Source organism: Cylas formicarius, unplaced genomic scaffold (genome assembly GCF_029955315.1).
Source record: "Cylas formicarius isolate icCylForm1 unplaced genomic scaffold, icCylForm1.1 PGA_scaffold_5__7_contigs__length_24384050, whole genome shotgun sequence".
Classification (NCBI taxonomy): Eukaryota; Metazoa; Arthropoda; class Insecta; order Coleoptera; family Brentidae; genus Cylas; species Cylas formicarius.
In genome coordinates this window covers 3,842,499-3,861,709 of record NW_026844341.1, presented here as the reverse complement: position 1 = coordinate 3,861,709, position 19,211 = coordinate 3,842,499, and the positions used below count along the sequence as shown (strand labels likewise).

Below are 19,211 nucleotides of genomic sequence, written 5' to 3'. Positions count from 1 at the left end.
TGGTTTTTGTTAATATGGCACATTTCAAGAAACAATCGGGCTTTATAATTATTGACACATTGCAAAATTTTTGGATTGCTGTAGTCAAATTCATGTCCTGTTTTTATGTAATGCTCAACCACTGCACAAGTATTCTTATGAATACGGCAATCACTTTTGTGCTGTGTTAAACGTTGTTTTAACCACTGTGAGGTCTGTCCAATATAACAGCCTTGACAACCCAAACACGACAATCGATATATTACATTACAGTTATATAGTAGCGGAGTTGGATCTTTCACTCTAGAAAAAAGTTTAGAGACTTTTTCAGTATTATATTTAGCAATTTTTATTTCCTTGAATTCTTTGAAAATATTTATGATAGATTCTGTGAGTTAATATAAGGTATCTTTCTGTAACACATCCGAGCGTCTGGTTCCTCTGTTGGACCGTCAAATGTGTTGGAGTTATAGATTAATCTCTTAAGTATATGTTTTGGATATCCGTTATTGACAAAAACGTTGAAAATTTTTTTCAGGTTATTTTGAACAAAACTGTCATGGCTCAAATGTGTAACTCTGTTTTTTATGCCTATAATTGTATTATATTTTTGGTTCTGTGGATGAGAGGAATAATAATTAATAAATCTACCTGAGGCAGTTTCTTTCTGGTACCAATCCAAAATAATTTCATTTTTGTTAGTTCTAATAACCTTGGTATCTAAGAAGGGGACATAGGAGTCTTTTTCATGTTCAATTGTGAATTGTAGGTTGGTGTTGAAAGAATTAAAAATACTCAAGGTTATATCTGTTTGGTCACATGGTACCGCACAAAGAAGATCGTCAACATATTTATAAATAAAAGGTAATTTGAAAGGTAATTTGGGTATAATTTGATCTAGTAAATGGTCCAATACTAGGGTAGCAATTATTGGACTGATAGGAGAACCCATTGGGGTACCAAAAATTTGTGTGTAGAATTTTGAATTGAAACTAAAATAGGTGTTATCAAAAAAAAAAAAAAATCAACGTTTTTGTCAATAACGGATATCCAAAACATATACTTAAGAGATTAATCTATAACTCCAACACATTTGACGGTCCAACAGAGGAACCAGACGCTCGGATGTGTTACAGAAAGATACCTTATATTAAAAACCTCACAGAATCTATCATAAATATTTTCAAAGAATTCAAGGAAATAAAAATTGCTAAATATAATACTGAAAAAGTCTCTAAACTTTTTTCTAGAGTGAAAGATCCAACTCCGCTACTATATAACTGTAATGTAATATATCGATTGTCGTGTTTGGGTTGTCAAGGCTGTTATATTGGACAGACCTCACAGTGGTTAAAACAACGTTTAACACAGCACAAAAGTGATTGCCGTATTCATAAGAATACTTGTGTAGTGGTTGAGCATTACATAAAAACAGGACATGAATTTGACTACAGCAATCCAAAAATTTTGCAATGTGTCAATAATTATAAAGCCCGATTGTTTCTTGAAATGTGCCATATTAACAAAAACCAAGATTCAATTAATTACAAGTCTGATACACAACAAATAAGCAATATATACTGTAACATTTTTCAGTTAAACCACAGATAATGTAATGTTCGGCCACCGAGTAGCGTATTCGCGTTGCGTTGTTGATCCACGGAGTAGGTTATTTTGATGCCCTGTCATTATTTGGATCGATTGTTTTTGATTGTTTTTTTTTTCGCTACCCCCGTTAGCGCAACTTTTGCCTACCATTATTAAGAATTGTATACTAAGTGTTTATCCGTTTGTTTCATTATGTCGCTTCGTTCATTTACCTTAACTGTAAAGTATGGTTTTTGAGTAACTATGTGGTAGACTCTAATTTTGTAAGTATTTCGCACGATTGTTTTAATTGTCTGTTATATAGTTTGACCTGTTGTTTTCATTAAATTTTAGTTCACTCCTGAAGAAGTCAACAAATAAATTGACGAAATATTGAATGTTAAAGAAAAAAGGAGCTTTCTATTTTAACCACGGACCGCTACCCGATATCCTTTGAATTCAAATAAGTTTAGTACGGTCGATATAAGAAGAAATTCCAAATGTTATATATATATATATATATATATATATATATATATATATATATATATATATATATATATATATATATATATATATATATATATATATATGATGACACTATATTCCGGGATATCATCCGTTCGCTCGTTGAACTCCGACTGGAATCCTGCATCCGACTGGAATCCTGCAGACGTTTCGCCAAAATCTCACTTGGCAAACTGGAACTGGAACTCACTGGAAAACACTTCGAACACTGGGAGGTTATCGGCGGTGCGTGTGGTATTTATACATTATTTATATTTATTATTTATATTTATATAGAGTATAAATACCACACGCACCGCCGATAACCTCCCGAGCGAGCATTGAAGATGCCAAGTGCGATTTTGGCAAAACGTCTGCACGATTCCAGTCGGATGCAGGATTCCAGTCGGAGTTCAACAAGCGGACGGATGATATCCGTTATGTGTCCTTACCAAAAGGCCATACAACAAATACGTCATCAACGTATCATGTCCATAGTTTTGGCTTCAGATTTACCTTCTCTATAGCTTTCTTTTCGAAGTAAATCCTGAAGAGGTTGCCAATCACAGGTGAGAGAGATGATCCCATTGCTGCTCCATCTACTTGTCGGTAATTTTTCCGTTGTACATAAAGTAAGCATTTTTCAGGCAATGTCTTGACAGATTCATTACGTAGTGCGGAAGATCTTCGTTTTCCTCTATAAGCAAGAGTGCCTCTTCTACTGGAATGCTCGGGTATAGGTATTTGACATGAATACGTCGGATGTCTTTTGTGTATTTCTATTATTTTGGAAATTTTTAGGTCGTTAGGTTTAGGTCGGTAGGTCGCCGATTTGTAATTTTTTATTTTCACCGCATATTAAATAACGTAGACAACTAGAAGGTCCGCTACTTCCTGGCGTCCTAAGGTTATTTTCTTTATTATTCCTGGAACCTCCATCACTACAGAACTCTGACCTCTACGAGTAACTAATTTGCAAGCACCCAGCGACCCAGTTTTGCAAGAAATTCAATATTTTAATTGTTTTTATCTATCTATTTATTTATTTATTCATTTATTTAATTTCTTGTACATTTTTTTTTCGTTTTCTAAAAGTTATTTCAAGTTATTTCGCATTGCTTTTATATATCGTTAAGACCAGGAGGTACGTGGCATTGTTTAAATTTATAGAGATAGTAATTATTTTAGTATCAAGTAAATAAAAATTTATGCTGCAATAATAATAGGAAAAAATATAATATTTACAATACAAGTTAATTTTTTAACAGTGGGGTTACCATTTGCTTCAAACCCTTTTAATGGCGATCATACTAATTTTCGGGATTTATCTCACACTGGCGCAATACGGATAACTGAGCCGTGAGCAAAGAGCGCCTAAGCTGTCTACGAAAGCCGTTAATGGTTAGACTTTTAAGAGAAGATTGAAAATTAATATATATTAAAATAGCATCATAAATAAAGTTACGTTGAAACAAGGTTAATCAATAATGAGAAACAGAAAAATTATTGAATTTCCGCAGATAGCATTGATTCCTATATCCTGTTACGATCAGATGATACTAACAAATATTTCCAATTCGCAGCCAACCAATACAGTTTATTTTTTGAGGCACTCTGGCATGTTATTTAAGCCTAAAAAATAAACCTTTAACAAGCATTCTGAAGCTCTTGTAGCCGATTTTTAGTACAGATATCAAGGCAAGGGTATAATGTCGTAATTTAATAACGACAGGGCCACATAATTTTTTGAATAATTTAAAATGCTTGTGTTTCTATATAGGGATCGTAGAGCAAAATAAGCCTTTTGCAATAGCGATGAAACGCGGGTTTTGAAACTTAAGCTTAGATTTTTCACTTCCCTTACAAGTTTTAGGCAATATATAAATTGAGCGAGGATATTATTAACTTATAATTTTTTTGGGTGAATCCTATTTGAATGTAACTTTATATTATTTTAAGAGCCATAGGTACAAATGATCTAAAAATTATTATGAATGAATAAGCTAGGAGTAAAATACAGCAAGCCTTTATTAATATACAAACGATCTTAACCGGTAGACACTTAAATGTTCCCCTCAGAACCCGACTGCTACGTTGCTATGTATTTAGTGTCCTGTTCTGAGGTATCGAGGCTTGGACACTCACAAACCCGATGTGTAAGCAGGCTTTCGAAATGCGGGATTATCGCAAAATACTTAAGATTCCCGAAACAGATAGGATTACATACATAGAAGTATTTCACAGAACAAACAAAGAAAGAGAAGTTTTAAATATCAATAAACGGTTACTTTGTTTGAATGTTTTGAATTTCCGAAACAGAGACTATTGAATTGTGCAAAGCATTAGTATGTGCAAACACGATTGCCTTCTCTAAATTATCCAAGAATTTTATCAGGCATTGACAGTCCAGTGTAATTTGGGATACAGTACTTTGAAAGGTTATATACAACTGAAGATTATTAATCGAATCAACAATAGATTCTCTTTAGTTCATTCTTCATACGAGCCAAGAGTGCCGGAAAGGCATTTCTGTGCCTTACCTACTACATTAAGCAGTCCCCTTTTTGATTTATAGTAAGGTTGAAGGTTTTTTAATTTATTTTGTGCCAAATTCGTTAAATAATAAGTTCTTAGGGTTGATTGGTTATGGTCTACTTTTAAGTCAACAAAATGAAGAAAGGTGTGTTTACTATAATTTAATTGAGATGAGCCAAGATTTATAGGAAGAAGAGTGTTTTTAATCTATCTATAAGGTTGTTCGGAAAGTCATTTCGTCTTTTCCCGTCAGAGGACTTAATTACGTTTTTTCGAAACCAACTTCACACTTAAGCCGCATAACCATTATATGTCTTGAGAGCAAGGCTTTTGTGTGAAAAAGTTCTATTAATTCTACGCAGTAGTTTTTGGTTGGTGCCCTTTTAAATATGGAGAGCAATAAGCAGCATTTTCGTCATATTTTACTTTTTTACTTCAGAAAAGGTAAAAATGTTGTCCAAGCGAGAAAAAAATTGACGGATGTGTATGGAGAAGGCGTGTTAACAGTACGCCAGTGCCAGAACTGGTTTGCAAAATTTCGATCCGGCAATTTTGATGTCGAAGATGCACCACGGTCTGGAAGGCCGGTCGAAGCTGACAAAGATGCGATAAAGACATTAGTTGATGCAAATCGACGAATAACCACACGAGAGATCGGTGAGAGATTAAATTTGTCGAATTCGACTGTTTATGGCCATTTGAAAGGCATGGGCTTAACCTCGAAGCTCGATGTGTGGGTGCCCCATGTCCTTACGGAGCAAAATTTGTGTCGTCGCGTTGACGTGTGTGATTCGCTCCTCAAACGTCAAGAAAATGATCCATTTTTGAAGCGGATTATTACTGGGGATGAAAAATGGGTTGTATACAACAATGTTAAACGCAAGAGGTCATGGAGCAGAAAAGATGAACCGGCTCAAAGCGTGTCAAAAGCCAACATTCACCAAAAAAAAGGTGACGCTCTCCGTTTTGTGGGATGTCAAAGGAATCGTTTTTTTTTTAGCTTTTGCCGGATAATACAACGATTAATTCAGAAGTCTATTGTCATTAACTGGACAAATTGAATGATTCACTTAAAGAGAAGAGGCCCGAATTAATCAACAGGGTGTTCCACCAGGATAATGCGTTTGGTCACTCGCCAAAAACTTTTACAGCTTGAATGGGACGTACTGCAACATCCACCATATTCTCCAGATCTGGCGCCTTCCGACTACTATTTGTTCCGGTCCCTGCAAAATTTTTTGGATGGCAAAACCTTTACCTTAAATGAAGATGTCAAAAACCACCTGAACCAGTTTTTTGCCAGCAAGGACCAAAACTTTTATGAGAGGGGAATTATGTTACTGCCAGAAAGATGGCAAAAGATGTTGGACCAGAATGGCCAATATATAATTTAATAAAATATTTATTCATTATACGAAAACTGTCTTTCATGTTCCCCAAAAAAAACGAAATGACTTTCCGAACAACCCAATACTAGTCGACGAACCAACGTCAATGTTGCTAGGATCCTCGGGAGGTCCAAATTTAATTTTCGTTTATATTTTGGTCGTTAAGCAGAACTTTTATGATAGTTAGTTTAGTTAGAATTATTTTAAAGGTGATTTGATTTTTAAGGGTAGTTTTTAAGGTTACTTTGGTGCGTAATGACAAGTACAAACTATTACTCGTCATTATCCAGGGAAATATTGACAGAAACCGACGCCCAGTGGGGACAGAGCACTACGTCTAAAGTTCAGAAGCTCGTCAATAATGTTCTGGTTATGCTTTGTATCGCCAATGCTCTTGGTGGGCGGGGCACTTGATTGTCATCTGCAAACGCTTTTATCAAGCCCTGCTCTGAACTGATCAGCAGAAAGAGAATCGGCCCCAAGACCGGCCCCAGATACATGCCTGACGTTATGCTACATGCCCTTTCTCCTCCAACACTACTTATTGAGTGAGGTTGAAAGGGTAGGATTGGGTTGAAAACTGCGTGACGGTCGACCCAAAGTGCAACAAAGTGCGTGGTCTAGGGCGTCGAACGCCTTGGAGAAGTAATATTGACGAGGGTTGAAGTAGTACCTTGGTTTTTGCGAAATCCTGACTGCAAATCAAATGGCTGTGTAACCCAACCCTTTCCAGTATCTTGGCCGGAGTTGGAATCAGAGATATTTAGGCTGAGCTACTTTCGGGAAGGGTTAAATTAAAGATAGCTTCCGCCGCAGGGGAGAATAGGCGTTTTCAATAGAACAATCAGGTGTTAGGTGCTTGAAAATCGCCGGAACTGAATTGCATAGGAAATTTCATGAACGCTTGTTATACGAAGCGAAAAAGACAAATGGTTACTACTTTTGAAACTACGTGATAGGGACAAAAAACAGAGGAAAAGAAATTGTTAATTTTGGTATCGTCTAAAAGATCCTTTGAAATGTTAAGAGTAGGCACGCGTATCCAGCTCTCCTTGCAACAAACGCTGAAGGTAACACCTCTTTTCTAGTTTATTTGCAGCTGCAAGAGAATTTCGTAAAGTTTTCTAGTAAGCCCAATCCGTTACCAAGCGTATACATTTGTAAATACATAAAGCCATGTTTCGTTAGTTTATTTTTTTTTTAACATTTTGGGTGACCCATCGAGAGTAAAGTTTTGTTATATGGAATGTTAAATAAGATGAATGCTTTTCAAATATCTTTAAAATATTATCTGCTAAAAAAAATCTTATCCCCAATGCCATTATAGAATCTCAGTCTACTAACTGAAGATCTACTGATAATTTTTGATTACTAACGTGTTTCAAGTTTCTGTATGTGACAAACATATGGGGTGTCTCATCAACATATAATTTCAAATAACAGAAAATACTTTGATGATCTGAAATCGCATCTGCATTTTCTAAAAGGCAAAAGTGATTTTGTCTTCAACGAATTTCGTACAATGAGCTTTATTGAAATTTACAATCTATAGTAGCTCCTTTTTCCAAAGGAAACAAACCTAAAAGATATACAGATTATAGACTGAACTCTGTTGAGTCACGCACTTAAGGCATTTCTCGGAGTTATTCATCTAAGGATATCTAAAAAGGGTTAGGATATGAGTAGCACACACAAATTTCGGTTTTGTTAAAGAACTTGGCACGAGAGACTCTCAATGAAACTTCTTGTACAGGGTGAGTGAACAATAGAGGAAAGTTCATAATATTATTTTATCTCTATTTTTTTTCTACAATTCTTCAATTTTTTATTAATAACCTACCCTAAGGCTAATAGTTTTTCCAACATTTTAATTTTTCTAAGAAAATACTGGTTTCCACACTTGCAAAAAAAATTGTTTTTGATGCTAGATCGCCCAAATTTTATATTAGGGTTATTCGAATATGACGTAAAAAATATATGCAAATCAAAGAATATATTTCGATCATTTAAAATTGAAAAATGGTGATTTTCTTTACTGGCACATCATAGATATTATTTTTTCTGAAAGATCTTACTAAAACATACAACTTTTATAGGTTTAAGTTTTCCAATAATTATGCTTTTTTCTGATAAAAAAAAGCATTAGCCAAGAACTTTGTTGGAGCAGTAGATAAAGCAACAGACAGAAATTTTGATGAAAATAATGGCCTAATGTTTACTAAATATTAACTTATCTTGTTTTTAATTGTTATTACGGAGCAATAAATTTTTAGAAATATGCCCTTCTACTTGGATACACATGTTTAGTATTTTTCGTGTATTTTCTCGGACGTTCCTTACCAAAACGGTGTTATTCTCATTTTCCATATCTTCTGGTATGGTAGGGAGATCTTTAGCATATCCCCAGAAAAAAGAATCTACCGGCGTTAAGTCACATGATCGAGGAAACCATGCAATGAGTCCACCTCTAATAATTATTTAAAAATTCTCAACATTTTCGATATTAAGGCGCAGGAGCTCAATTTTGCTGAAACCACATTTAATTTATCTCAACGTTATTAACTTCTTGAAGCACCCTGGGGGTTAGTAGTTAACATTGCGCATATGTCTTCATCGTTTTTCATTTGAATAGTTTATTTTAAGCCGTCATTAAATTTTGATATTGTTTTCGAAGTGTTCCAAGGTATGGAAACTAACTAGGGAAACTAGTCGCCTTTCTTCGTCCTTGGGGATTTTAACTGGAGAATAGGTGAGCTAGGAGAGTTGAAGGATTTACCGAAACCGAAATTATAAAGGCGTTAACTGTTTGAACAACTAAGTTGAATCGGTTTTATTGTAACGAATGAAGGAGTTCTGGTGATATATTTGGTTAGTCTATGTGTCTCTATTCCAAAAAAAAACTCATATGCCGCAGCTTCTGAACCACGTCTTCACTGGAACGAGTCTCGAGCTATTTTTTATTTTCGATTTAAAACAGAAATGCAATTTTCAGCAAGAACAACTTTCATACAACATCTGGAACTAAGTATTGAAATCCTTGAACAACAGAGAAATTTAACCGTTTACGACTGGCGGGAGCTTTCTCTGTACAGCATAATCGTCACCAACACCATTTTAAAACAATGTAAGTCCAATAATGTTCTTGATATGGATCTAATACCGTACCAATTTTTAAAAAATCTACCAGATAACTAGTTATTGTATCTGTGTTCACTATTCAATAATATATTTATATAATCTACAAAAAAGACAGTTTTGACTATCCCACAAATTACAGCCCTATGGCGCTAGTTAGTTACACAACGACACTATTTACGAGAATTTTCTCAAAAAGGCTTTTGGTGTGACATGCAATTCCCGAATCTCAGTAAGGTTTTGGATCCCGACGCAACTGTACCGACAAGGTTTATGTTTTATCCTCGAATCCAACTGGGAAAAAGTTTTTGTAACTTTCGTTGATTTTATACGGGCTTTTGATTCGATCCTTTATACTCTATTTTAGAACAAGCTCTATCGCACTTGCGTTGGCTCTATACCGACATACGTGAGCGAGTACGGATCCACTGTTTAAGAAGATTATTGTTACTTACTAAATGAAATTCAAATGCTTTGCGTCGCTTTGAAACTAGTTTCACACACTTCATTTGCTAAACCTTTAAATCTTGAATCACCTTTTTTACAAAAGCGTTAAAGTGAAAACGTCCTGCTTATCTTATCATAAATATATTAAAGGACTGTGCCTTTCTAACAAATAAATAAAAATAAAACTGTGCTACTGTGTATTTAAAATCACACGCTATTACTTTACCATTTTGCTTTCTTAGGCTTGTGTAATGTCGGATGCGAATTTCTTGTTATAGAAATGTAATTTCTGATAAACAATAATTAATGACAATAACGTCTTGAGGAAGTTGAGGGAAATCATTCTGCAAAAAGTTTAAATATCTAGGTCCGTTAAGTGGTATACTTAAGAAAAGTTGTAGGTTTCTAAAGTAAGCAGAAAAAAAATCATGTGTACCATTTAATTTAATTCCCGTTGCATATATCTTTTACTATAAATAACGCTAATATCAAATATGAGTAATCTTACCTTTAAAGGTAATGATGACTATGAAAACTAGTATTTTTTTAGGAACATTAAGCAATTCGATAAACTATTACGCTAAGGTATGTATATTATATATTAATATAAAAGTTAAGGAATATTCGTCACGTATTTTTGGGCCACCCTATATACTTTAAAATAACTTTAAATTGTGCATCCTAACGATCTTTACAAGTTTTGTGTTAACCATTTTTTCAAAACTTTTGAAACCAATGAGATAATGAACTTTACTCTAATGTTGACTCACCCTGTACAGAAATGCAAGATGTTTTCATCCGATATATCGACTACCAACGAACGCTAATAGAATCACTAAAGGAAATCCTTGTTCAAGATAAGGTTATCAGAATTGTAATTGAATAGAATGGAATAATAGCCACAGCTAGCAACATTAAGGTTGAGAAAATATCTTCGTGAAGATTGACACGCGAGGTTTAAAAATTAATAAAACGCCAGTAAATAATATCCGCTATGCTGACCGTGCCGCAATCATGGCTCGCAAGCTCGTGGTTACTGTACATACTCAATCAATGTGGTGAAAGGTTTGGGCTACATATTGAAAACAATTATGTTGAGGATAGGCAGACAACAGCGTAATACCGCTCTAAATATCAACGAGGAAAATATCGAAGGATTTACCTATCTCGAAGTAACGCTCAGGATTGTGACGAAGAATTGAAAGAAATGATACGCTGGTCAAAAACAACATTTTTTAAAGTTAGGAATGTTCTACTTCGTAGGATTATGTCACATACTATCCGAATACGTGTGGTTCAATGTTACGTATGGCCCGTAGCATTGCACTGCCTGGTCATTAAAAATAAGATCGCTGAACTAAATTGAAGCCTTTGAGATGCGAACACTTTGTCAATCGTTACGTATCCCTAGTATGACCGAAACATGATACACCATACCCAAGTTCATGGAAAGATCGAGGACATACAGGAAGCGCTCATGGCATCAGAAGAAGGCGTTATCCATGACTATAGGAGATATTTGCTGGAAGCAGTCTTCAAAAACATCAGCATTCACGTCTTTATGGCAGTTTCCAATCCGTTTTGATTGAAATGTCTTAAGGATTAAAAAAAAATTGAACGTTCTATATTATTATTACAATGAATAGTGTCGGCAAAGATAAGTTCGCTTTAATTTTGATTCCACTTGACCTTCGGTAGTAACAGGCGATGTAGAAACCAATGTCTAGTGGGAAATAAAATGAAACCAATCGGATTTCAGCCTAATTTTCGATATCGTAGGTCAGACTTAAATGTTACTTATATTAAAAATGGAATTAAAATGATTTAAATCCAGATGTTTTACCAAAAACTGTATCAGTGTGTAAACATTGTACTGTTGTAGAGGGCAATGTTTTACATTTTTGCGGCTTTGTTTGAGTTCTGACGATAATTGCACAACAGTATTGTCAATTACTGATAAAGTATTAGGATATCTGAACTGAACCGTCTAACAATTAAACGGAAAAGATAGTCGAGCAGCCAACATGATGTTAAGTTGCTACTTGAGTGTTATCTAGATTTTTGATAATACATAAAACTGACTGGGTGCTAAGCATTTTACTAGTCGACATCATCGAGAATGAACTTCAAAGTAATCACGATATTTTTTAGCTTGCTTCTAGTTGCGCAGGTGAGCCTTTTTTAGTATTTCTTTAATTGAAAGAAAGTATTAAAATACTAGTAGCAGAAGTTTTCTGATGAAAAATGGTTTGGCTTTTTAAAGCTCGATGTTATTAATATTTAAAAGCAATTTGATTTTGCAATCAACGACGACTTGTACAGGGTGGCTTGGTAAAATGCTTTAGGACAAAAACTATTTGGTATAGACACTTCCAGTAAAATAATTGGTTATCAAAATATCCAAAGGAAGACAAAGTATATAAAGTAAAGTTAAATATATTTAAGGTTAAGCTTTATTCCAGTGATTGTTGTTTAACAATTTTTGACGTATCTATTAAAATAATGTGGTGAGGTGTGGTTCAATTCTTGTTTAAATTACCATTTGTAACTCCTAAACGACTGAATAGATATTGACTGACCTGGTCTCGTTGTAATAGCATCTATTACATCTGGTTCCTATTGATGTGGCTAAAGCGCACTTTTTTATACGGCATTGAAAATGTGCAAAATAGGCTACTGAAAACCGTATCCCGAAATCTTATTCGTAAATTATTATTATTTTTCAATTATAAAAGTTTATAATTTTTAAATTTCACGAATATTTTTTATTTATCGTGAAACAATATAACAATGCCTTTAGCAAATAATGTTTATTTTCAATGTTTTAAAAATACTGTGGCAAGGGCAACTCTAAGAGGAAAAAGTCACAGGATAAAAATTACGGCAAGCCCAGTTTCGATTATTTCCATGGTATGAACTATGGTATGTTCCAATCTGAACGAACTAAAATGAAGTATTCTTCTCTCTGTCCTCTTGGTCCTTGAACGATGATTCATACAACTGCCGCCTAGATATTTGTATTTCTTTTTATATTTAAGAATGTAAATTTTTTGAAATTGAACTTCTTAATCCAAAAAGACAGCCTCTATGTTACTTCATTTAGCTGCATTAGGGAGTACTCAAATTTTATTTTAAAATAATTTAAACGCAACTTCTTTGTATTTTTCACCAGTTTCCGAAGGCTAATTTTTCTAGAAAAACGGAACCGAAGTTTCCCCTTTCCCCTGTTCTAGGCAACCCCAACCTTGGGCTCTAACAAAGATACAGTCCAAACCGTCCTCAAGGTAGTAGTCGACATTTTCGGAAAAGTTCTAGATGCTTTTTCTCAAGGCGTCACCGCCATATCCAATTCAACGCGTACCAGAGAACTGCTGGAAGCTGGAGAAGTCAAACTCGCCAATACACTCTACGATGTAGTGACCGACAAGCTGGACCAGCTTATGGATGACTTCAAACCGATCACCACCGAAGACGTGGTTGATATCCTGACATGCGTGGAACTCCAGAAAGATGCGGCAAGGCTATCGTTGAACACCACAGTCTACGAAATCGGAGTATGTACCACGCAACGCATGGACAGCATCGTCAAAGTCAACGAGGATGCCGTAACCTCCTTGACAACGTTGTACACCGACTTGAAGCGAATAGAAAGCGACCTCGAGAAATGTTTCCTGGGAGATTTGTGCCTCGCCGAGGTCATAGCGAATATCGGAAAATTGCAGTCCGAAGCTTTGGCTGTCGTAGCCGATTTGCTCTCACTGCTCAACGTTTACAAAGACTTGGTGCTTGGTGACGTTCCCGCGTGTGCAGTAGATCAGTTGATAAAGCTTCCAGAGAGGAACGAAGAGATTGTACTAACCGCTATTAATTGTATTCTGGGCAGTATGGCTCCTAAGGAAAACAGAAAATGATGGAACTTCAATTAATATTCCCAGTCCTAACTGAATTTAGTAGCCATCATTCATTAAATTAAAATTTTCTGCTGCTAGGGGTTATGGAAATAAATTAAGAATTCGTAAATATTGATTGTTGTTTATTATGTGCTTTCTGTTTAGCATCTACAAAGAGGTGTTGCTATGAGCTTCTGCCATCTGCGTTATAGCTCAATTGGTAAAAAATAAAAGCTAATACAAAATCTGAAATTGGTGCCTTGATGCCGAGATTCATTGCTGATTCTGGGTGGTGATTAGGCGGTTTATACAAAATAATTAGAAAAATGCCAATGCTCAAAATAACACTGAACGTAAACCAGATGTAGATGGTTCCTTGAAATAAATTCACAAATATTTACTAACCATATTGGGGTATTATATTCTTGTAATATTATAATTTATATGCAGCGAGAATTTGTTTAATGGCATCCATATCTGGCGTTTCGATCCACCAGCCGCATCATGGAATGGATGATGGTTGGGAGACTAGTACGATTACTCAAGCGGTTACTAAGAATAATTTCGAGGAAAGCCTATCTGCCGAGAATACGTCTAATTACTTCTTCAAGGAGCAACCTGAAACTGAAGCAAGCAACTTTAGTACCTACTGGGTGGTGTAATCGCTTCACAGAGACCGAATGGACGAGAGATAATTACCTGCATCGCGGTTAATGTTATTAGGGTGTTTGATGATCTTGGGAGACTTTTGATTTTTTGAAGTGGTAGATACAAGTGTTTTAGTCTGGGATCTTACTTCGTGATTATGTTCAAGAACTACCAACGTCGTTACTGTCGAAGTCTGCTGCTGGTAGCTAATTTTCGAGCTATTTCTGCGATGTATTTTGTCCCACAGTTAGACGGCATACCGTAGGTACTTGCTGCCTCTAGGGAAATTTTATCTTCAACGAATCGTAGATGTTGGGGGATGTTGGAGATTAATACAGCAAGACAGAGTCAATATAAAGCGCAGGAGAAATTCGAATGAAAAATATTAATTTGAATCGTAAACCGATATATGGTCTAAAGCTAAGGGATAATTTAATAACATTTCCACGAAAATATCCCAAATGATGAATATATGTGATGCAGTGCTAATCGGGAATGATAATTGTGGCAAAAATATCAGAAGTTTTCCCTCGGAAAGATGGAAATATCCGAGTGGTGGTGCAAGCAAAAAATGGACTCGAGGCACTACGTAACTCTTAATGATATAAATATTTCAAATTTGTTTGTTCAATTTTTAAAAATGCCCTAAAATAGGCAGAAGAATAATTTTCACAAAACTTCTGGATTCTTCCTGCGTCGGTTTTTGCTGATTCGAACTTGCTGACGTTTCGCCAATCATCCTGCTGGCTTCTTCAAAGTTTAACTGAAACTGAAGAAGTCAACAAGCGACGCAGGAAGAATCCAGAAGTTTTGTCAAAAGTATTACTGTAGAAGTTTCTTTAAAAAATTAGGTAGAAGAATGATAGGAAGTCATTTTTGTTGCTAAGGGACCAGCTTTGTTGTATTGCCCATTAGGAAATATTACACTCGTCTCTTACTACTCTTGTACATAAACTGTAGTATTCCAGTATAGTACCACCACACTTTTAGTACCTTCCAAAATCTCTAGATATGAAAAACGTGAAATTGTCAAAAATTGTTTGAATAATTTTTTCTAGCCATTGATTTTTTAACTCTTTAACTTTGAAAATATATCAGTCACCCTTGTGTCATTGGTTGTGCGGCGAATAGCAAAATATGGCGTTAGATTAAACAAGAAACATATACTGATAATTTCGTTTCCACTATTATTCCTGTATAGATAGCGGTATTATTATTATTGTGTTCGGAAATTAATTTCCCTCGGGAATACAATTGATTACAAGCAATATCTGCAAACATTTTGATCCCATTTATACCTCAATATTGTACAGGGTGGTCAAATAAGAAAGAAAAGTGATGTCTCTGGAAAACTATTCGTCGTAGAGAATTGCGATAATCATGCGAAGATGGTCACCAGGAGGAGCAATGGCTACCTTAAGTTTAAAAATTAATTTTTCACTAATCAATGTACCAAAAAAAAATCTATTTAGAAGACATGCTTTATACAGGTGATTTTTAACACTTTTTGGGGTATCTATCAAAATAAAGTGGTGGGGGGGTGTTTCAAAAATTTTTTGAATGAGCAGCTATAACTCCTAAACAACTGAAGGGATTTTTACCAACTTGGCAAAACAATTAAATGCAATGATAGTGCATTTTGCGAAATTATACCTAAATAGGCTGGTGCAAACCGTATCTTGATATATTATTTCTAGCCTTAAAACTCCCAATTATAAAATTTCAAAATTTTGTGACTTCGAAATATCAAAGGCATTCTGAGTTCAAAAAAATAAGAAGAAACTCTGGTAGGGGTATAATAGGTAAGGAGGTAAAACAAATGGTAAAAATCAACTTGTCAACAAAGTTTGTATTGTGTGTACTGTGTTTGTTGCACATATAAGTAAGGCCTTAAACCTAATAAAATGCCTTTTACAAATCTATCGATATAATCGGGCCATAAACAGAGCTAGACACCCAAATCTGTCTTTAAGCGATGCGAGAATTTTATGTCTAAGCATACATGCAATTTGACCCTCACATTAGTAGGACGGCAATGTCTCTCGGGCTGGGTATATCACATCTAAACATTTAAAAATGGATCAAAAGTTTTATATAAAAATTTTATGGTGGAGCCATATTATGTGGTTTTAAATCAGCCTTAAATGATGAAGACGTCGACCGACAGATCCATTGTCCCTGGATGTTGGCAATAGAGGCATTTCATTGTAAATTTTTGGACAGATGAGACTACTTTCAGAAGTGTTGGAAGTGTTAGTCTGCGTAATATGCATTATTGGTCCCACAACAATCCTCACAGGTTGGTGTTCCTATTTCTTTGAACAACCACTAAATGTTGAAGTGTTTCATGATTTTCTCTAAAACCAATTGCCTATTTGTTTTTGCCACGCACATTTTTAAGAAATGTACTAGAAAATTTATATGAGACATATCACCAGAGGTGGATCGGACAAGAAAGTCTATTTCCTTGGCCACCCTGTTCCCCAGACCTGACTTGTTTGGACTTCTATTTGTTGAGTCGGTTAAAAGATATTGTTCATCAATTCTCACCAACAACGAGAGACGACATGAAAATTCGAAGATAGGAAGCCACTCAGGAGAAAAGAAATTGAAGCTGCTGCAATGTCTACGCATTAGAGGTTTCATCAATGTCATGAGTGTGATGGTTCGAACATTTACGGAGTTAGTAGTGTAGGATCATTTATTTCAAAATAGACCCTTTTTCCTTCTTGTGCATCTACACCTTTTCTTTTTGAATTAAGAATACTTTTATTATTTAGCAATCGTAAATTTATTACTTTATAATAACAATTGAAGCCTTGATTAGGAACCATAATTGAAGGAGTAATAATATTTATATATTAATATATTAATAAATGTTCGTGCTTGAAAATGGTGTTTTCGGATTTGTTGTTCTCATTTACAGAAACGCAGTTTCTGTAAATGAGAAATTTATTATTCTCAATGTATTCAAAGGTCTTCATTCGGAGCACAAATATATACCACTATAAACGCGGCCCTGTGACGTTACCAAATATAAGCATGGCAGGAAAAGGATCTTTAATAAATGCAGATAAAGAGACTGCTATCAGAAGAATAATACACTCGTTGTACTTAAAAAATGACAACCACTTAGGAACCACAAAAGAAAGATATGCTGGACAAGAAGCTACCGGGAATTGTAAACTCAAATATATATCTTACAAATTGATTGTCAAAAATTAAGTTGTTCGAAGGTGTTATTAAAACAGAAGAACGAAAAAGAAGAATGCGAGAATAAAAAAAAAGTATTATAAAAATGTTTAGCATTTTTGATCAATAGAAACAAGAAAAAATATATACATATTTTTAATTTGAGTGGATAGTTGAGTTTTTTTCCTAGAAACTGACAACAGAGTTTTTTCGAATGTTCTTTTATCTTATTGTAGATAATAACTGAGTTGTAAACGAAACTTCTCCTTAACATGGTCGACTTAAAACAAGGAAGAGATAACTTATTTAAAAATCTCAAATTTGCATTATCTTGTACCTGAAAGTGAATTTGTCACGTAACCAGCTAGGTGAATTAGTAGATAATATCCCGTAGACAAAAATTATCAAATGATATTGATAGACATTATCAATCTTCAACCAGTCTAATTCATTTTTGTTCGTTGATAGTTGTGAATATTGGATTTTATAAAGAATATTCCCTTTGGGTTTATCAAGGCAAACAAAGTTAGCGATTTCGCATTAGAAAGTAACAGACAAGTCAACACTATCGCACAGCTTCTTCCCCATTTTAAAGAAGAGAGCAAGAGACAAAAAGTAGCAAATCATCCTCAAATAAAATTTTTATTTTTTTTACCTTGTCCATAACTGTTACGTGAATTATTTATATGAATTTTGAAATTTTCTTTTAAAAGCTGTTTTTTGTTTTTCCGATTGAGTAACATAACACTGCAGTTAAGCTTAAGGGTTAAGGCTTATTCCGATATTTTATGCACATCGCTATTTATAGATCTGCACGCCAAATTTACCCCAGTTGTGTCAAACGAATTTATGTATCTTACATGGCTCACCAATTGGAACATATCGGCTAATAAGAGCAAAATGTTTTTTAAGCCTGAGGTGTCTAGCTCAAACACTCAGTGTAATATTTTAAGTGAGTGGGGATCCTAATCAAATGTCAAATGATTTTAATGATTATATGTTGAACGTTGTACCTGAATTTTTGGAAAACCTAGAAAAAAGGCCATTTTCCAATAAAACACCCCTAAATTCACAGAAGAACGAAAAAGAAGAATGCGGGAATAAAAAAAAAGTATTATAAAAATGTTTAGCATTTTTGATCAATAGAAACAAGAAAAAATATATACATATTTTTAATTTGAGTGGATAGTTGAGTTTTTTTCCTAGAAACTGACAACAGAGTTTTTTCGAATGTTCTTTTATCTTATTGTAGATAATAACTGAGTTGTAAACGAAACTTCTCCTTAACATGGTCGACTTAAAACAAGGAAGAGATAACTTATTTAAAAATCTCAAATTTGCATTATCTTGTACCTGAAAGTGAATTTGTCACGTAACCAGCTAGGTGCATTAGTAGATAATATCCCGTAGACAAAAATTATCAAATGATATTGATAGACATTATCAATCTTCAACCAGTCTAATTCATTTTTGTTTGTTGATAGTTGTGAATATTGGATTTTATAAAGAATATTCCCTTTGGGTTTATCAAGGCAAACAAAGTTAGCGATTTCGCATTAGAAAGTAACAGACAAGTCAACACTATCGCACAGCTTCTTCCCCATTTTAAAGAAGAGAGCAAGAGACAAAAAGTAGCAAATCATCCTCAAATAAAATTTTTATTTTTTTTACCTTGTCCATAACTGTTACGTGAATTATTTATATGAATTTTGAAATTTTCTTTTAAAAGCTGTTTTTTGTTTTTCCGATTGAGTAACATAACACTGCAGTTAAGCTTAAGGGTTAAGGCTTATTCCGATATTTTATGCACATCGCTATTTATAGATCTGCACGCCAAATTTACCCCAGTTGTGTCAAACGAATTTATGTATCTTACATGGCTCACCAATTGGAACATATCGGC

The 19,211-nt window shown here is 34.6% G+C and overlaps 2 protein-coding genes across 3 annotated transcripts in view; both read left to right on the top strand.

The window, feature by feature from the left end:
• The window catches only part of LOC132702139 (chondroitin sulfate N-acetylgalactosaminyltransferase 1), a 464,298-nt gene that overhangs the window by 358,304 nt on the left and 86,783 nt on the right, over positions 1-19,211 (top strand). The window lies entirely within an intron of this gene.
• On the top strand, positions 11,591-13,601 carry LOC132702266 (uncharacterized). Its single transcript, XM_060670804.1, has 2 exons — positions 11,591-11,748; positions 12,812-13,601. Exons 1-2 carry the CDS (start codon positions 11,698-11,700, stop codon positions 13,487-13,489), a joined length of 729 nt encoding a protein of 242 aa, XP_060526787.1. The 5' UTR covers positions 11,591-11,697; the 3' UTR covers positions 13,490-13,601.

Coding starts and splice junctions, on each gene's coding strand:
- LOC132702266 (XM_060670804.1), top strand. CDS start 11,698: ATGAACTTCAAAGTAATCACGATATTTTTTAGCTTGCTTCTAGTTGCG. Junction 11,749..12,811: donor GCTTGCTTCTAGTTGCGCAG/GTGAGCCTTTTT, acceptor CCCCTGTTCTAG/GCAACCCCAACCTTGGGCTC.